At 37.9% G+C, this 19,609-nt stretch overlaps 1 protein-coding gene across 1 annotated transcript in view; it reads left to right on the top strand.

The window, feature by feature from the left end:
- LOC121656908 (oxysterol-binding protein-related protein 10) overlaps positions 1–19,609 on the top strand; it is a 104,507-nt gene that overhangs the window by 2,136 nt on the left and 82,762 nt on the right. Inside the window, exon 2 of the mRNA XM_042012138.1 lies at positions 10,935–11,110. Coding sequence (XP_041868072.1) covers positions 10,935–11,110 — 176 coding nt within the window. The remainder of the gene's footprint in view (positions 1–10,934; positions 11,111–19,609) is intronic.

Below are 19,609 nucleotides of genomic sequence, written 5' to 3'. Positions count from 1 at the left end.
GGTAACAACAAAAGTTTTGGGTGGACGAAACTGCAAAAGTTTGAGAACAGGCTCCATAGTAAAATTTTCCTGACATGTAAGGCCAATCCCATCCATGCAAACATGAACTGGAATCTTTTGGTGATGGTGATGTCTGATGAGGATGTAGTTCACACATGGGTGTTGGTTCAAAGGTTTACCACCCACTAAAGGTAATTATTGCCTGGTTTGATTTAGTTTTGTTTGGGTAAAAATAGTTAAATCTTGTGAACAAGGGGAGAGAAGAAGACAAGGGGTAAAAATGGAGAAAGAGAATGAAGATTAGCCAAACCAGAGGTAATTGAAATGCACCACTGAATGCAAGATCTGCATATTTTAATAGAAAAGAATGGAAGAGAATATTGCCTTTATACACATGTAATGTACAAGGAAATTAAAAACAAAAACATAACTCCCTATGGTTAGGTAGAAAAAAGAAAAGGACAAAAGCAGTGTTGTGCCAAAATCTTATCCCTACAATTTTTCTGTCTGTCACCAGTGAATAATAATACTTAGTTTGTAATACATTCCACAATGTGTTTGTTATAAAGTCATGTGGTGGATTTTCGCATAATATAATATAACTATAAGTGTTTTGATATTGAAACGCTTCAACAATGTGTATTTTTTAACATGCAGTGAACAGATACATTCGATGATGAGGGTTAGAAATGGACAAACATGATTTTAGAAACTGATCAAACCATTTAAATGTAGAATCACTATTCTGAAGTTAGAGTTTAGCATCTGAGAGAATAAAAAGCAGAGAGAGCAAGTATAAAAAATGGCATCTTTATAAACCAGTGCATGATTCCAGCTTCATGTTCTTATCAAGATTGTTGTCGGGAAAATAGCTAATTGATGAATTGTTGCAACTTTAAGATAGTTTTTAAGCTTCTCAACAGTCAAAATGAAAGTTTATTTATTTATTTATTTATTTCAGTATAGTTCAGGCTTAAATTAATCAGCCTTAATTAAACAGCAAAATAAAAAAAATATATTGCCACATCTGACAGTGACTTTTGAATTTAAATGATGAATTGTTCAGCCTTTAAAATGTCAGAAAATCCTTTAACATGCAGATTGCGTCTTTTTAAAGCTCATGGTTGACAAAGCAAGAGGAAAACCAGCCTGAACTGATGGCTCTGAGAGTATATGTGCACATTTGTTTGGAATGGATTACTGCACTGGCATATGCGCCTCACTACTTTGTTCTATATGAGTATATTGATATAATTCTAATATCCTGTAAATATCAGATGCTCCTTAAGCGCTCTCATAATGAAGCATAAGATATCTCAGCAACAGCTGCAAGATTACAGCAGTGCATTATTGTGCGACTGTACCTCATGCAGCATTTGTGGGCTCATTCCCCGCCTTGTCCTATTTACTCCTCTCAGACACAGATGAGAGTTGTTATCATAAGAGACTGAGTAAGTTTTTCATTTTGAATTTCTGCTCCGGCTGACGCTGATGTTTTGATCTACGTGTAAAACATCTGGCTGTGTGTGTGTTTCTTTGAAGTATAAAAAGCTTTTTATTGCGAAATTCTTGCTTCACACTTTAGATTAATTATGCAAGATTTCTGCACTTTAGTTTTTGAGGAATTTTGTAGGGAAATTAATTCTTTTCTACCCACACATAAAAAATATCTGACTAAAAGTGTCGCTGTGGCTGTATTGTAGCAATGCTGCAGAGAAAAAAAAGAGAATGCTCATGCTGTATGGAAGTGTGTATAATCTAGGCTTGATGCCAGTGTGAGGGGAAGGGTATGGAGAGGCGGAGGCGGAGAGGAAGAGCAACTGCTCCCTGATTTATAAACTGACAGGGAGAAGATGCACTCATCTGTGCATCCACATCTGGTTTAAAAAAGGCACATATTTTGAAAAGAGAAAAGTGATATATTGATTATAATACATCTAGATGGAAAGGATTCAATGGATCGGCTTGTTCTCTGGGCGACGCTACCTGTCCTGTCTCAATTTTAAAGTGCATCAAAGTGATGATCTATTTCAAGGAGAGACTCCTTTCAATGCACTGACCTGTGCCAGTTTCAAGGCTGTGAGAAGAGTAATTGTGCAGATAGAGATACAGTAGTAGACACTGACTCAAAAATCTTGACGCTAAAACTGCAACCATATAAGAAAATCTATTTGTGAGCTTACACACTGGCTTTAACTCAGTGTTATCTACGAAAAGAAGGAAGACAAAAAGTTTACTAAAGAGAAGTTGTTGTGGGCTGGTTGCTTCATATGTAGTCATGCAATAAGACGCAACTAGTCACAGCAGAGTTGTTTATCTGTACGTGATATTATGTTAAACCTGCACTTCCTGGATTATTGTTATGTTGTTTATATGTGAGCCTTTAGGCCATGTGGGGTGTAGAAAGACCCCTGTAGATTGTGCTAGTTGTAGTGTTTGATTGGACTGGAATCTGTGAAGTTTCCATGTTTGATTGGGACTTTAGCTAATAAGATGCACTTTCTCTTTAATTAAAATGCCAAACAACTTGAACTTAAGTTTAAAAAAAGAAAAAAAAAAACTTTCATGGATTGAAAATAACAGAGTTATGAAGAGAATGAGGAGTATCTGGGAATCCATAGTTGTGCAGGTGTGGTGTGTTTACTGTTATTAACAGCTAATATCTGTAAGTGCCTGCAGCGTTTAATTATAGAAACATTAGAAGGAGACATGGTTGCAGGATAGCGGTTGGAATGATTACGGTTGTCAGTCACGTTCCGGTTTTTATCACATAGAGGAACTCATCGTGTGTTTATGTGTATGTGTGTGTGTGTGGCTGCCTGTGTCGTGGTGGGCAGCAGACCTGAGTGGAGCTAATTCTGCCACTGTGTGGGTGGACATGTGTTAGTGTGAAGTGCTGTTATGTAGTGTAGGTGCTGTGTATAGCTAGCTGTTATGTGCTTCTACATGTATATGCAGTTCATGCTCCACTTGTGACTTAAACCTGTATTTATACTTTAGGCCTATTAGATCATGCTCAGGTTTTTGATGCTGTAATGGTGGGCTAAGTGTTAGCTTACAAATCTGGCATGCAGCTCTTTAAGGTCCTCAGTTTTTGAGTGAACTCACCATATTCTATAAGTATTTTGATCTGGTGCTCACAGTGCATTAGATATTTGCAGTGGCTGAGTTTTTCTGTCAACTCTCAGCCATCATTACCACAAGTTGCTGCAGAATAATTAGGTCATTTCAGCTTGGCCTAGAGGCTATTTATTATCAATGATGGTGACATTGTTTGACTCATGTCTCTAATGGATTTCATTGACCAGATCTAAAAACCACAAGGAGCAGATGGTTGCAGCAGTGCTGCACTTTTTCTACAAGAATTCAATAAAACAAAAAAAAAAAAATAGAAATATTTTCTATAACCTGAATTTAAAATATTGGTTGACAGCAAGAAGCAAGGAGTGGCCAGACAGTATATTCTTTTCAAACACACACACACACAGACACACACATACATATATATATACATATATATATATATATATATATATATATATATGTATGTATAGAGCAACAAAATATTATGTAAATATATATATTTATATATATTTATAAATATAATATATGTAACTATGTAAATATTTAAAATTTCATTTTACTGTGTGTGTGTGTGTGTGTGTGTGTGTGTGTGTGCGTGTTTTTTCAAATACAAGTAATGCTTTGTTTAAATTGCCACATGTAAAACACATAGCACTGTGTCTTTATTAATTTTTAGGTGACAGATGAGTGTTATTTGGTAGTTAAATAGCATTTTTGAGCTGCAGAGATTGTACTGGTAAACCACATGTCGTTGCTGTCAGGCACAAACCTCCTATGTCCAAAATTCGTGATTTTTTTTCCTTCATAAATCAGTGCTATTGGTCAGACTTTATGGCTGTCTGTAGTTTTAAAAATATTTAACCTAAGATATATGATGTAAAACACAATACTAAGTTCGACTAAGTTATGTCCATTATTACAAAACCCATACAGTTTTATTAAGTTCTTGAAAAATAACAGTTTTGGACATAGGTTTGCGCCCGACAGCAGTGATATGAAAGTTGAGTACAGTAGTTATAAATAAAGCAAGATAGTTTATCTCATTTTGAAAATGAAACCTGCTGATTGTCACAGATTTTTGATGGATGATGTTGTCTTGGTTAATGTCATGTTTGCTTTCAAATTAGTAAAACTGATCAAATGATTTGCAAGGTGGAAATGATTTAATTAGAGCTGCATTTTAGGAAAACATTGGATGTGTGATATTGTTGTATACTACACCAGACAGAAACAAGTAGCCCGCTCCAATATGTTGTGTTGAGTTCAGGTGTTTTAGTGCACGCAGCATTCGACTTCTGCACCTGTGTACGTTAGTTGTATAACATGCAGAAATGCAGGTCTTTCTTTACATGGAATGTAGCTGTAATTGACAGACCTGTTTGTCCTGAAGTCAAAATCTGGTGTATAAAAAGAGGTATATAGCAGGGCTACACAATTCAGTACTACGGGGTTGGCAGTCCTGCAGGTTTTCAGTGTTACCCTGCTCCAACACACCACCATGGTGAGGTTCAAAACAAGGTAGTATTACATAAGAGTGCCGCAACAATACTGCATCCTCAAATATGAGGAATCAATCAAGGATTGACCAAATCCCTATCTCAGTGAGTTTTGCGCCTGGACTTAGATTTTGTGTAAATATGTTGTGTAAAAGCACTGGGTGCACTCGAAAACTCGATTTTGTCTTGATTTCACCACTTAATATTTTTAGAAAGTGAATTCTTCCTCTGATTTTGAATGACAGCCTGCAAACTTGAGTCTCTTTTTTTTCCACCTTTGCTATGTTATAGAGCTGGGTTAAAAAACTTCTATATATTTTGCCATTATGCTAAACTCAAATTAGGATTTTTTATTCACCATTGGAATACATTCCCCTAAAAACCATTTAGCAGCTTTGTACCCCACACATTAGCAGATAATGCTAAGACGGTGTGCTCTGCCCTGTTAAAAAAAACAAACAAAACAAAACAGAATGTTTTGAAAAGAAGACGCCTCATATCAGATTATTACAGTTATCTAATTACTCACAGATTTTTGATACTCATGTAAACGGTTTCAGTGTTTTATAAAAAAGAGATATCTGAGAATGTCTTTCATTTAAAAAAAAAATTGGTTTGTCACATAAATATCTGTAAAAGAATCAACATCGAATTGAAATGGAGTTAATCTAAATCAAATCTAATCAGGCTGTTGTGAATTTAGTTGATTCAGAAATTAGTGGTGATACCCAGACCTAGTATTTTTTCATTGTTCCATCTTTGAAAAATTATGTATAAAGTACCACTTACTACTTTCAGAGTTTTCCATTCAGCCCTTAACAGTGTTTGTCAGAGATAAATGTGTTTTACAATAAGTTTTTATGTTTATACTTGATGTAAATCTATTGTTTATTTATTTTTTATCTGCTGACTTCCAGTTTAGAAGTTTACAAAAAATAACACTTCTTCAGATGTAAAAAAAAACATCAAAATAAATTACCAGGAAATATTAGATTAAAGGATTTAAGTCTGTTGGGGGTACATTTGGAAGACAAATGAGCTCAGTCAAGTGGAGGGTCCATTACAAGCTCAGTCTGAGAAAGGCAGAGATCTTAGGTAAATGAGTGGATGCTGAAGAGAGTCGAGCATCTATCAAGTCTAGACTGAGCCTGAGTTAAGAGCCAGTTGATGTTAGATTTAATTTGTCCTGTGGGATGTTAATGCTGTTCAATGTCTACTGGTTGTGTAAATGTTTCTGACCTGTGGAATTATCACATAGTTCAGCTTTACAATCATCTCATGACAGCATAAAAAGATAAAACATTGAAGGAGCATAAACTGAACAGACATTTTACCATAGAACAAGATACTGTCTGCCGATAACCCGTGATTCACTGCCTCTTCCTGCTCTGACATCCCCCTGAGCATTTTTGAGAATTAGCTGGCAAACGAGCGGCAAGATGCAGATTCTGCTGACGAGCTTTCTCTTTCAGTATCGATGCTGTTGCATCAGGCAATGAAGCCTTTTTCTGAATGTGGACAAATGGCGAGACTAAGGTTTTTGTACAATGTTATTGTTGCTTTTTATGTGAACAATAAAAACTGGATCAGTATAAGAAAGGTTTTCCAGTTTTTGAAGGAAATTTCAAGGCTCTTCTTTGATAGTTGTGGTTTTTTGTTCTGTTCTCAGTCAAGATGATCCCACACTACTGCAATAATGTTGAGGTCTCAGGAGGATTCATTCCTCCATACAAACCTGTTGCCACTTATTTTTCATTTAATTTTTTTTGCCATTTGGCCCAACTCAGCGTTTTCTCCCTGCTCCCCTTCCTGAAGAACGGCTTCCTGACAGCCAACCCTCCGTGGATGGCTTTCTGATGAGGCTGAATAGTAGTGATGTGCGGATTGATACTAAAATATTGAGACTACCGATACCAGCTTTTTATGTTGTAGGATCGATTTTCATGTTAGAATATTATAGTAATTTGAGGTCAAAATGCAGTCTATCACGAACTGGAATACAATGGAAGATAACTATAATATTAAGATTTTTTCTAAATTATACCCAGTTGGCAGGAACTACTTTTTCTTCCGCCTGCTTAAGTCCTACATGAAATGGCACAACGTAGCGGCGCAGCAGCACATCTCTCACTCAGGCTGTAGCATCATGTGTGGAGCTGAACAGCAACAGCGTGATGTATGATACATGTGGGAAGACAAAGAGATATCGTATCAGCACCACAAACCTCCCTAAACTTCTGAGAGTTGATCATAGCACAGTTTATAATTAAATTATGATGAGGAAGAGGAGGAGAGGGACAGGTGCTGTAAGGACAAGACATGTCACTCTTGGAGTCCTTTGTGTTAAGGCTATGAAGGAAGACAGGCCGGACCCAGGAAGGAGCAGGCAGCAGATTGGAACCAAGAATCCATGGTCAGTAAAATGGTGGAGGCAGTGCAGCGGAGGCCAACATGGGCTTGGAGAGGGTTTACCAGTCCGGAAATGGGATCCGACTGAAAAAATGGAAATTCACACAAAAAAACATAACTTTAAAATCCAAAAGTAATACTTCAGCGTAACAATCTGTAAATGGCTGGTGTTGTACCACTAGGTAAGGCAAGGATCTTATGTAGGCAGGCTGAGTAGAACAGCAGCAGGTGAGTAGAATCTCCAGTTAGCACCACCTCCACCACCATCATGCCCAGTAGGCGTTCTGAGCCACAAAAGGAGCAAAAAGAAAGAGACATAACAAAACAGACGCCAAACAGAAATACGATTCCTGACACTTTAATGCTGCAGACAGGTACTGTCCACCATTCAGAGGGAGAAAATGTGGAGCTGTGCACCACTGATTCTAAATTTTGGAAAAGCGACTTTCATCTGTCTGCTAAGTTCAGGTTTTTGTGTTGATGTTTAACAGTACAGGGGTTCCCCTTTTTTCTAAAGACTGTTGCATCCTGTTTTGTTATGTACAGTAAATATGGTTATGAAATAAGAACATGCTGCAATAAATAGCTATAAAAGTTCAGCTTGGAGTGATTGGATCACATCAGTTCAACAGGCCTAGATTTAGTCGGGCTGGGTGTCATTAAATAAAGATTAAATTCTGTTAAACAGCCATTGTTTGGTTTTTAAAAATAAAAATATGATGAAAAATGTTTAATAGCATAGAAAGATAAATAACATCAATTTGTTTAGACTGATGATTCATGAAATATTTTAATATGTAGGAAATGACAAACATGCAATTGTGGGCTTTATGCATTTTTCTGGTAATTTAAGTTTTAATCATAAAGTATTTCAAAAAATGTTACTACCACTTCCTTTCCCCTCAGCACAGGCTGCTTTGAAAGTGATTTTCCAAAAACATTAAGTTCCTGTACAGAGTATCAGTATCGACGATACTGGCTTGTATTTTACTTGGTAATGGATCGGAAAGAAAATGAGTGGTATCGCACTTCACTGCTGAACAGTAGGTGGATCAACTAAAGGTCCAGATGGATCTCTCTCTCTCTCTTTCTCTCTCTCTCTCTATATTCTTTTTACTTTTATTTATTTTTTTAGGCCTACCACCTCTGCTTTTGCTCTTTCACATTGTCCAGTTTCCTCATTTTTTTCCAGTTCTGGGATATATACATGTTTCAGAGCTCAAAGCTATTTGAAAATCACTAGGTAATATTTTGTCTTTCAAACTTTATTATCTTTGGCATTTTTCATCATTGCAGCTAAAATGTGTTATCAGATAATAATATACAAAAAAAAGTCCCTTAAGATATAATTTAAAATCAGTTTTTTGCCAAGTTGTTTGTATGTGTGTACACACAACACTGGTGATTTTTTTATGTTTGAATGATTCATACATTGGTGTTAAGTGGTTTTAATAAACAGGAAAATAAAAAAAAAAAACTAAACCAAAACACATTTCTCTGAATATGATCAGGTACAAGGACTGGACTGAAAATGAGCGTAAGACAAGCAGCCAGTGTCCAAAGATAAACTCTAAATAACCTTCAGAAACCCTGGGAAACTAATGCTCAAAACCACTTTAGAATATTGTATAATTCTTGGGTCCTTGAAAAGAAATATAAAGAAATTAAGGCTGGCTCTACACTTTTTTTTTTTTTTTTTTTTTTTTTTTTTTTTACAGTTGTGTATAAAGGTGTTTAAATGTTGCATTTTGAATTTACCCATGCATGTATCTGGTTCAAGAATATATCAGATAATATCACACAGATGCAGTCTGGTGACGCTTCATTTTCAGCCACCCAGGTTGTATTGCCATAACAGTATCATTTGGAGATATTACAGACCCAAAATTATCATTTTTTTTAAAGAGGTGAGGTTTAAAAGCTCATTCCTGCTTGCTGCAGCCTCAAGCTTCCAAAGGCTAAAAGTCTGCTGTAAATGGAATCTTTGGCTGTCCAGGTCAAGTAATATCAGCAGTGCTCTGACATGAGAGACTAAATATCAGGCCCAAGGTTTGCTCTCCACCGTCATTCATCATGTTAAAGGTCTGCAATATGCTTTAGCTGCAAAGCCAAGACTGCCCAGAGGGGTCAGCGGTAAAAAGCCTCCATTCTGCTGACTGAACAACGGGGGAATAAGACTTCATGTACTCTGTGTGCAGTATACATGCAGTGTGTGAGGGGAGTAAAAGAGAAAGCTGAATGTAAACTGACGCAGGCAGATTTTCCCCTGGTTGGCTGTAGTCGACATAAATCAGCAGATCTGTTGATGGAAGCGAGCAAAAAGGGATCAATTTTCAGACAGCTGTATTCACCACATCCTCTCTGGGAGAATAAGAGGTGAAAATGCTTCATGAGAAGGATGAAGTAATGGTTGATATCTGATGTATTTTATTATGTCATTTCTTTCCCTAAATATTTAACTAAACTTAAACCTTCTCCAAGAAAAAATCTGTGAATGAGTCATTGTGTAATATCTGTTGATTATTGTAGCATAAAAAGATTCACATGAATTAAATCACAGTTTTCCAAAGGTCTGTGGCATGTGAAACTGCACCATTTGTGTGCACTGCTAAGTTTTGTACAAAAAAAACTGAATATAGTTAAAAGATTCAGTGTGTCAGAGGAGCACTAAAGATCTCAAAACAATTTATTTTATGCTGTTTTAGTTCCCCTCAGTCAAGTCTAATTGAAATTTCTGTAAATAATAAAAAAAACAAATGCAACTCAGGTGAATCTAAAACATTTAAATAATGCTCTAGTTCTGTTACAGAAGTGATTTCACAGAAGCATCAGTTGACATTGTAGACTGTGTGACAGAAGTTCACATCAACAGAGGATCCGATCACACGGGATCAATCAGAACATGAGTGGGGAGGGGCTGAACATCAGGTGTGATTCCACATACTTATTATTGTTCACTGTTGTTGGAATCACGTAGAATGGATGATAGCTCTAGGTCTGAACTGCCTTCACGTGGTAAACTGAAAAACAGTAGCACTGTTTGTGTGAGACACTTATTACAAAGAACACCTGTGAAGTGGAGTGGACAGGTGCTATCTTGTGATCGCTGCAATCATCACATCGTGAAAGGAAGAAGACACAGCTGTGTTCTTATCAATAACAGTCGCTTGTGCAATCATGGATGAATATGATGATTCAGGGCCGAGCTGAACCAGCATACTGGGCAAAGATGAGTGCTGCTACCTTAGGCTGCTGTGCCCTCCGGGCTGTGTTGAGCTGTACAACCAGAACAAATCATTAAACAGAGCAGACAGGCCAGTTTGTTGAATGTCATACAGTATCTTTTCTGCCTGCAGGCAATGAAATCTGTCTATTTCTGTGTGTTTCATAGTTGTGCTGGCTTTGAATCTTCCACTAAGAGTTGATTTGGTTTTGCAGAGGTTAAATGTGATTCCTTACTCACTGAAAAGAACATGTGGGATTAGATTTCCACAACTCAAGCTCTAGGTTTTACTCACAATGACCACACTTACCACTACCTTAATTTGGAGTAGAGCTTCTGGCTTGATGTTCAAAGCAGCCATTAATGTGCACAGAGGAGTGCTTTAACAAATCCTGCATGAAGAGGACTGGTTAAAAATATGCTGCGGGAGTTGTTGCACGGGAAGGTGAGAACTTAGTTTTTGGCCGCTATCTTTTGCCTCATCTCCCTTTTATTCATTTCCATCCTCCTCGCTTTCTTACTCTCTCCCACTGCATGAAAAGTTTGTCAACGGGAATATTAAAAAGTTTTACCAGTAAACAAGATAATGAGTGCATAAAACAAAACGATGATGACACTAATGGTGCGTACGCTATTCTCTCTCTGCTGTCTTTTTTGCTGGTTCATTACTTTGCTAACTTTCTTTTATTTCTTGTCCGTCTCTTTTTTTTCTTCCCATGCAGGTACTTTGTGTTAGACCCAGAGCTGGGCCAGCTGCAGTACTTCATTAATGAGCAGGGAAAGAGCCAGAAGCCTCGTGGGTCCCTGCCTCTGATCGGTGCCTCGGTAACCACAAGTGACGAGGCTCCACACATGTTCATTGTAAACTCTGTCAATGGGGAGCTGTACAAACTCAGAGGTATGACCTCAATGTGTCCTCCGTTGTCCGTATATGGCAAAGAACAAACACTGTGTGGAGTGTGTGGAATACATTGTTGATAATGTGGTGATATGATGGAGAGCTGCTAATGGAAACTACTTCAATCAAAGCAGCAGGGTCTTTCTCATCAAGCTGTTCCATTTGATATTTTTGCATTTGTAAGGTTTTCAATGTTTAATGAGATAAAATCATGAAAAGAACTATTAAGTAACATCTTCTAAGCTTTTTGTGTTCAAATCTTTAGTACGTGTTCAGGTCCAAACAGTGTATGGACTTTCAGTGGCCATCTACTGAACACACTGAGGCACTTTGTTACTAAATTGCCAGATTAATTAAGACCATTCAACAGGTACTGCAGAGCAAGTATTTCACTTTACAATAATTATTTGTCCAAAACCATGACTTAAAATGAAGTGTAATTATTTATATTTTTTCAAAGAGATTATAAGACGTTGTAGTGTGTACAGCTCATTAGCCGTGTTTCCTTTTGCATTTTTTGAGAATAAGAATAAGGTTAATGAAAACAGTAAAAAAAATGAATAAATAAATAAAATATTTAAATTAAGAAAACCTTCAACTACAGACCCATTTATGCAGAAATCAGAGAAATACCACTGGTTACATGGGGGCAGTGCTGTGCATAGAAGTATGAGGACAACGACGTATGACATTTGAAACAGGCGTTGCTATTTACATACAAAAGGGAGCATTAATGGGCCTTTCGATGCTCAACTAATGATTATACCCTTACTTGAGGTGTGTTTAGTCTCTTTTGAAGACTTTGAAGTGGCATTTTCAGGGGACAAGTCTTATTAACTAACAACATGTTAGACAATACCACAGAGAGCGTACAACAGTTCCTTGTTCCACCATGAATTTACAGCTCTTTTCACAATGACATTGTTTTAGCATGTCACTGCACCCCAAAACTCTTTTGTGAGGTGTTATTTATAAACTGTGAAACACATTTTTACCAAGTGACAGATCATACAGTAAAAAAACTTGACAGCTGAGCTCAGACTACCACACTTACTTGACTGGCTTTATATTCTCAAATACTTTTCCATTATCTACAGTTTGCACAGATCCCCTGTTTATACACAACTGGCCCGGGTTATTGAAATCACAGGATGACAGGATCTAAAGATCAGCTAGCAGGTTTATACTTCAGTCAGAACTCTCATAGTAATTCTTCTGTCTGATATTGGCTTCATGAAGTTGAAACTGTTGCTCCATTTCTCTATTTGTTCACATGTTTAGAGGTCAACATTAAAAAAACTATCTGGTATGAGCTTTTTTTCCAAGACATTTGTCAGGTTCATCGATACGTTTGTGGACTCAACATTTCAAACTAATTAGCATCCCGTGGAAGCTATGGGTGGCTTTTAGGACTGATGAAAATCTACTCCTATTCTGTTACTAATTCTGTGTTTAACGTTGGATAATCGAATTGTTTAATATTTGCTCAACTTCGAGAAATGCTTTATAATCTACTAAGTAGATTTTTTGCAAGTGCGTGCCCTTTTCAAAATGGTTTTTGAAGGCAATCCCTGAAGATTCACAGAACTGATGGCAGATATTAGGCATATTAGGACATTAGGATAATAATGGTGCATTCCAGTTGTCCCAACTTGGAAAAAATGGATGCCAATTTGTGAGCATCTAAAAATGCTGTATAAAGCAAAAAGACACGAACTCATTGTAACAAAGTGCACCATGAGAACAGCAGCCAATTTTGGTGATAATGAGTAATAAATATTAATCACATACACATATTGATGCGATTTTCCCAAACAAGCGTGCCGTAACAACGTAATTTTCAATAACAACAACTCGCTGCTGTTTACATTTGAAACGTAACAAACATATAATATTCTTTTTATTTAAATTTATATTATACAGAATTTTAATAAAGACTGCAATGGAGTGCAAGCCATACTGGGCGCAGTATCTTTAAATTTGGAAACTTGGGGTCCTCTGAAACCTAAAAGTTTGCCATTCACTTCCTCATTATCATGCTTTTAAATCCTTCCTTTTCACATGTAAATCATTCATTTATGATCAATATAAAGTAGAACCGCAATGCTTTGGTCTGAATTCCTGGTTATTCTAGCTCCACACACGTCTTGTTAACCCTTGTTATGAGGTGCATCTTTAGAGCGACTTGTTTTAGTGCAGTCTCTTTAAATGTGAATGAGGCATTTCATGCCCCTCCTCGCAGAGAGTTCCACTCCACCCCATTCAGCCATATTTGTAGTTTGATAGCAGCGATACGATTATCTGCTGGCAGAGGAACGTTTTATTGGCAAGTTTACTAGAGATGTCAACAACGGAAAACGTGTCTGCCCAGCCTTACATATTCGAGTCCTCCTCTCTCCCTTTGTGTTCGTCCCTCACTGATAAGTTCCCCATACACTTTCATGTATTTTTCATCATCCCATGACATCTCTACCAGCTGTTTCCCTCCACCCCCAACACTACTTTTTCCACTCTGCCACAATATGAATAAGATAAACAAGGCCTTGACATTGTTAGGGAGTTAGCTAACGCGAGCGTCAAGAAAGTCACTGAATCCATTTGAATTATATGTTCCCCTACACAAAACGGCAAAAAACAAAGCCAAATCATTTTATTCAAAGCACACAGTACAGTTATATCCTCAGGTAGGATGCTAAAAGTTAGCACACATCACTAACAGAAGCCGAACGCACAATGCTAATACTATCAAAACAATGGCCGGTAAATCATCTCAACACACAAATGCATGTCTAAAATAAAGCTTGATGTAATTTTAGCGTTATTTTGGGGCTTACTGCTTTGCTGTGTCCGTAGTTTCCATAGAGACAAGGAACTGACGCCTCATTTAGATGCAGTCTTTCTGCAAATCCATCTTAATACTGGCGGAGATTGCTGAAGCACTCGTCCTTGAAGTGCTTTTCGGCATTGATAAACACTAATAGTGCACAAAAACATGTATTTAAAGTGGATTTTTCGGGATATATGCCCTTTAACTATTAACTGAATAAAAATAACTTTTTAACGTTACACTCCGCCTTCTCTACACTAGTAGCACAATATAGTACCAACAGATGTGAAACTTCTGTTTGGCCAGAACAAAAAGGAATCTCATCTTACAATAGTAACGCACTGTCAGTGGCATGTTTTTTATTAGTAACAGTAGCAGCATTGTAATGATGAAAAAAGTAATTAGATAACCTGTTACTGAAAAAAAGTAACACTCATAGTAATGCTGTTTATTTTAACTCCATTACGCCCATCACTGCAAATGTCACTGCCCAGATATTCCCATGTGTCCTTTACGTTGGCCTAATTGTGAGGCTGTACATCCATTCGAGGGCAGTGTAGAGTTCTGAGTTCACTTCTGAGTTCCAATGTGAGTTTTAGAGAATTGCAAACATGGCAACCGTGGACATCATGATGATGCACTTTCTCAGAAAGAGACATATAAAGAGGCATCTCAGTAGACAGCTGTAGTACACCACAGCTTCTTCTTTGTTCCTTTTGCTGGTCTCAAGTGAGCTATACAGTGCAATGCCGCCCCCATGATTCCTGATAGTACTGCTTCATTTGCTTCATCTTGGTGTGCATCTAAACTCTCTGAAAGCGGACTGAAATATGCACATAATAAATGCTGAAGACGCTAATAATATTCTGTCTGTGTACCTATGCGTATTTAACATTGAACACAAGTTATCTCTAACCAGCCATCGGTAGTCATTTTAGTTATAAAAGACAGTTTCTCATTAACTTCATTTGATGGTAATAATTAACTTATATAAATAAATGTCTGTTAAAGTTATTTATATTCTTAGATTGAACTCTTTTAATTATACTATAAACATAGACAGTGTAAGGGTTTCCAAGAAAGTACTGTACATGTAAAAATCAGTGTTACTCTTAATGTTTAACCAGTTATAAATATCAATAAATTGTGTTTTTTAGAAGAATAATTATTCAAAGTTTTGGAAACAATACACAGTATACCTAAATGTCAAGTCCAGGCAACTCTGCACTGGTTTAGATATCTTGGAATGGTAAGATGCCGTTCTTTTGCTGGAGCATGTAGCTGGTGACTGAGCTTAAGGCCTTTGCTTTCAGTGAACTGTATCCATTCAAACAAGAGCGACTCCTTTTACTGTTGCTCCACTTGAGATGCTAGAATGTCCCCTTACAGTCTCGAGGGAAAGGATATCAGAATAACTTGGCCTATATTCCCGAATAACTCAGTGATCCGGTGAATTGAGCTAAGAGGAAACAATGATCCCACAGAGAAGAAGAATTCAGACTTTGTGCTGTGGCTCTCAGGAAGAGGTATTTCCATTTCCAGCACCTCAGTGCAATGTGACCATTGCCAGGAAAGTTACTGAGATGGAACAGATTTCTTCTCAGCCATACAAACTCTACATTTAAAGTGGCACAGGACTAAAATGATCCTGATCAAAAAGACAACTTTTGATAAATATTTCCACTCTAAAGTTTGGAATAGTAGCATATTTAAAAACTTCAACAATAATGGACAAAATGGCTCAAATGTGTTCAACAACTCTGTGATTAAGACTGGCTGCGATGCCCTGATCTGGTTACCATGAACTCCTGAATGCAGACCTTCAGGGGGAAAAAGAGTCACTTTTAAGCTTCGGGGGGAGTTGTTTTCCCAGGTTTTCAGGTTTAGCTATCTAATCTCACCATCTGTGTGGCACCAAATTTCACTTTTGTTTTCAGGTTCATATGTTTTCATTCACAGAAGAGCTCTGAGCAAGAATTCTTATTGCTGTTTTATATTAGTAAGTGATGTAACTTAACCTGATGGTTTTCTGGCTCTAAACCAAATGTATTGCAGTGCTTTCACTGGTGTTTGTAGGGAGACTGTGGTGCACGCTGAGAAAAGATGAAGAGCAACCTGAATGTAATCAGGTATAAATGCTAAGATGCAAAATGAAGCTATTAATCTTATGAGCCCTCTGTTAGTCAGCCAATTGGAGGTTTCAATTCTTTTGTTTGTTTTTTCAGCAGGATTCAGATGGGCTCATTAGAGTGCCTCACACAATCTTAACTATACTTCCAAATATTTAAAATGCAATATTTTTAATTGGCTGTCAAGATTCCCTGGTTCCCGGGATGTGCGGCTGGAATATTGGGGTGGGTCCCAGGCTCGCTGTGTGGCCGTCTGGGGGGACCTGGTCCTTCTTGGCGTGGTGCGGGCCCTCTGCCTTGGGGGGTTTATTTAGGTTTCTTTCGTTTACTTTATCCTTTCTTACTCCCCCAACCCTCTTGTCAGGTCCAGCATAAATATGTAAAATAAGCAATAAACAAATTAAACAATAAAGAATAATGCTTAAATTATCAAGAGGGAACTTATATCCACAAAGCTCCTCTTGGCCAAGCAAAGCAGCAAGACCATCATTCTGCTTGCTTCAATGCTGGACAGGACAAGTTTTAAAGGTCCCATATTATGCAAAATTCACTTTTTAATGGTTTTGGAACAGTCATACTGGTCCCCCCGCATGTGTAGGAGACCCGTAAGTGTGAAGCTCTTTCAGGCGCTCTCTCTCCCCCCTGCTCCACCTCTAGGGAAGTAAGCGCTGAAATGAGCTTGTTTGAAAGCGTGTACGTTATGACGTCATAAGGGACAATAACCACTCCCCACAGAGCGATGGACCCGCCTACCGGCAATATTTACAACTAACCATGCAGAAACTCCCTGCTGCAGCCGCAGAGTTTGACCCTCCTCAGATATCTCTCCTTCTGGGTCCGACTCTGGCTCAAACTGGTAAGGGAGAACGACAGCGTCTCTACCAGTTGCCATAACGCTGCTGTTCACGAGAGCGGCATGAACGGGCATCATCCATGAACATAGTTACAAAAGAGGGGGAAAAAATTCAAGACAGGGACTAATGGAATGGCTGAAATTTTACTGGCTGGACGAGTAAAAGTCACACTAACCTTTCACTAACGTCCTGTTAGTCTTCTTGCTCGAACTTCTTCAGGAATGGGTTCCAGTGTTCCGGCGTTTGTTTATCCTTCACTACGCTGTAATCAGCGTCTAGTAACCGCTAAGGCCTAACCTGTCAATCACCTCATGACGGGCGATGCGATGGGCGGAGCCAACAGCTGAGCTGCTCCACCAGGGTTCCGCCCACCATAAACGGCACATTTCTGAAGCTGCTAAAAAGAGGGAGGTGAAGAGAAGCCGCTGCACTCAAACTGAGGGTCGATTTGTCCATACCATGGCGGAAATATTTCATTTAGATATTAATGAATGGTCTCAGATTGGGAATAAAGTGTATAATATGGGACCTTTAAAAAAAAAGAAAAAAGAAAAGAGAGAAGCACAGACTTCCCTTTCCCCAGCCCCTTTTTCAAACTCTTCTGAGACAATCCCAAGGCATTCCCAGCCCACCTTAGAGACATAGTCTGTCCAGGGTGTCCTGGGTCTTCCCAAGGGCCTACTTCCTGTGGGACATGCCTGGAACACCTCACCAGGGAGGTGTTCATGAGGCATCCTAATCAGATGGCCATGCTACCTCATCTGGCTCCTTTTAGATGTGGAGAAGGCAGCAGCTCTACTCTGAGCCCTTTCTGGGTGACTGAACTTCTCACCCTATCTTTAGCTGTGTTTCCATTACAGTTGTTTGCAAAATAAAAGTGATATTTCTAAAATTCTGACAAAGTACAGTTGTGATTTGCAGGTGTTTCCATTGAATGGTGGTGTTCTTCTCATAAAATCTCGTCTCAAGAGACTCCACTTTGAAGATTTGTAAAAAGATTTTCGTCTGCTCCTGCGTCTACTCATACTCCCGTGTTTGATAAACCACCTAATGATAAAATTGTTTTAGCGATTTTTGCGAGGTTTTTCGAAGTTTAGGTGTTTCCATTACCAGTTTTTTTTATTGTGATATTTAGGTTTTGCACAATTCTAGGGTTAATGGAAACGCACCTTCTAAGGGACAGCCCAGACACTTTGTGGAGGAAACTGATTCTGGCTTCTTGCATCACTATTTCATCTTTTGGTCAATACCAAAAGTTCATGACCATAGCTGAGGATAGGAATATAGATTGGCGGACTCCAACCCTCATTGGAATAATATCCGACTTGCAGCCCTCTAGCCTGTATCAGCCATTGACATTTTACAGAGCGAGTGCATCCCCTTAAGATAGTTACTTTTGTCCAAAATAGATGGCTCTGTTGTACTTTTTTCTGCATATTAACAGATTTCCTGTGATGACAGTTAAGATCACCTCCACCTCAGTTTGCTGTGGATGTGCGTGTTTTGGTTTTTTAACTACTAATTCTTTTTATTTTTTAAAATTTTTAATAGCTGGGCCAATTATTGTTATATTAGACACAAATTTAGTTTAGCAGGGCCTTCATGGAAGATGATCAGCTTAATACTTTCACAGAATTAGATTTGACACTTTTATTATACTATGCAAGGGAGGTACAGACTTTTTGCTGTTAATTTTATGCCAATTTGTAATTTGTTTTGGGTGCCAATCATTGCATTTACAAGTAATTGAAGACTTTATTTTTCTGCCTTTGTCTTCATTAAATGGCAAAGCTCACTTCCACATGTATTTTTCAGCCTTTTATCTGACTTTCTCAGGGAGTGTGTATAAGTTTGGTTTGAATAAAGCCTGATTATTCTGCATGAATATGCATTCAGCTCCCCTGTGTTATCTTGTATATAAAAATAAAATTGAGAATGAGTTGTGAAGCAATAAGAGAAGGCAATTAAATGTCATGTACGTCTTAAGTTAAATCTGAAATCACACCAATTTCTTTTTCAGCATATGATTTACTTGTAATACTGCAGTATAAAAAGTAAGAATAATCACGAGTTTTATTGTGTAATTTGATTATCTGATTATCGTAATTGCCAGGCTGCTCCTCCCTCCATTCTAGTCCCCGACAGCTTGTTCATTTAGTTGAAAATATATTTTTAAGAAGCCCCGATCATAAAATCTTCCAGCACTTTAATCAAATATAACTGCTAGTCCAAGCATTAATCCTCAGCCTCACCATTATCATAACCAATAACATCTTTCATAACGCTGTAATTAAAATGGTTTTAATTAGATGATGGTGGTGGAGCCTTAATTGACTGGCAAGTACGTTTCTCTCAGTCTTACTCTCTCAGCAGCGTTTGAATATTGTTCATCTTCCCCTTAGGGATGGATATTGACATTTAAATAAGACACAGACCAGGATGTGTGTCTGTTTTTAAATGTACCAGTTCCCTATTTCATTGTTTGTCCTTTTAGTTTCCTGCACAAACCTGCATCCATTAACTGAATGGAACTGTCACAGCATCGTCTTCAAGTCTACACAAAACCAGTTTGAATTTCTTCAGTGTTGCAGTTTTTTTCCTGCATCACAAACAAAGCCTGCATATTTATAACAATGAGCTATGCAAGGCCACAGTGCTGCATTTTTCTGAAATGATTAACAAGAATGTC

This window comes from Melanotaenia boesemani, chromosome 17, assembly GCF_017639745.1.
Source record: "Melanotaenia boesemani isolate fMelBoe1 chromosome 17, fMelBoe1.pri, whole genome shotgun sequence".
Classification (NCBI taxonomy): Eukaryota; Metazoa; Chordata; class Actinopteri; order Atheriniformes; family Melanotaeniidae; genus Melanotaenia; species Melanotaenia boesemani.
Note: the sequence above shows the minus strand (reverse complement) of the source record. Positions and strands in the feature narration are given on the sequence as shown.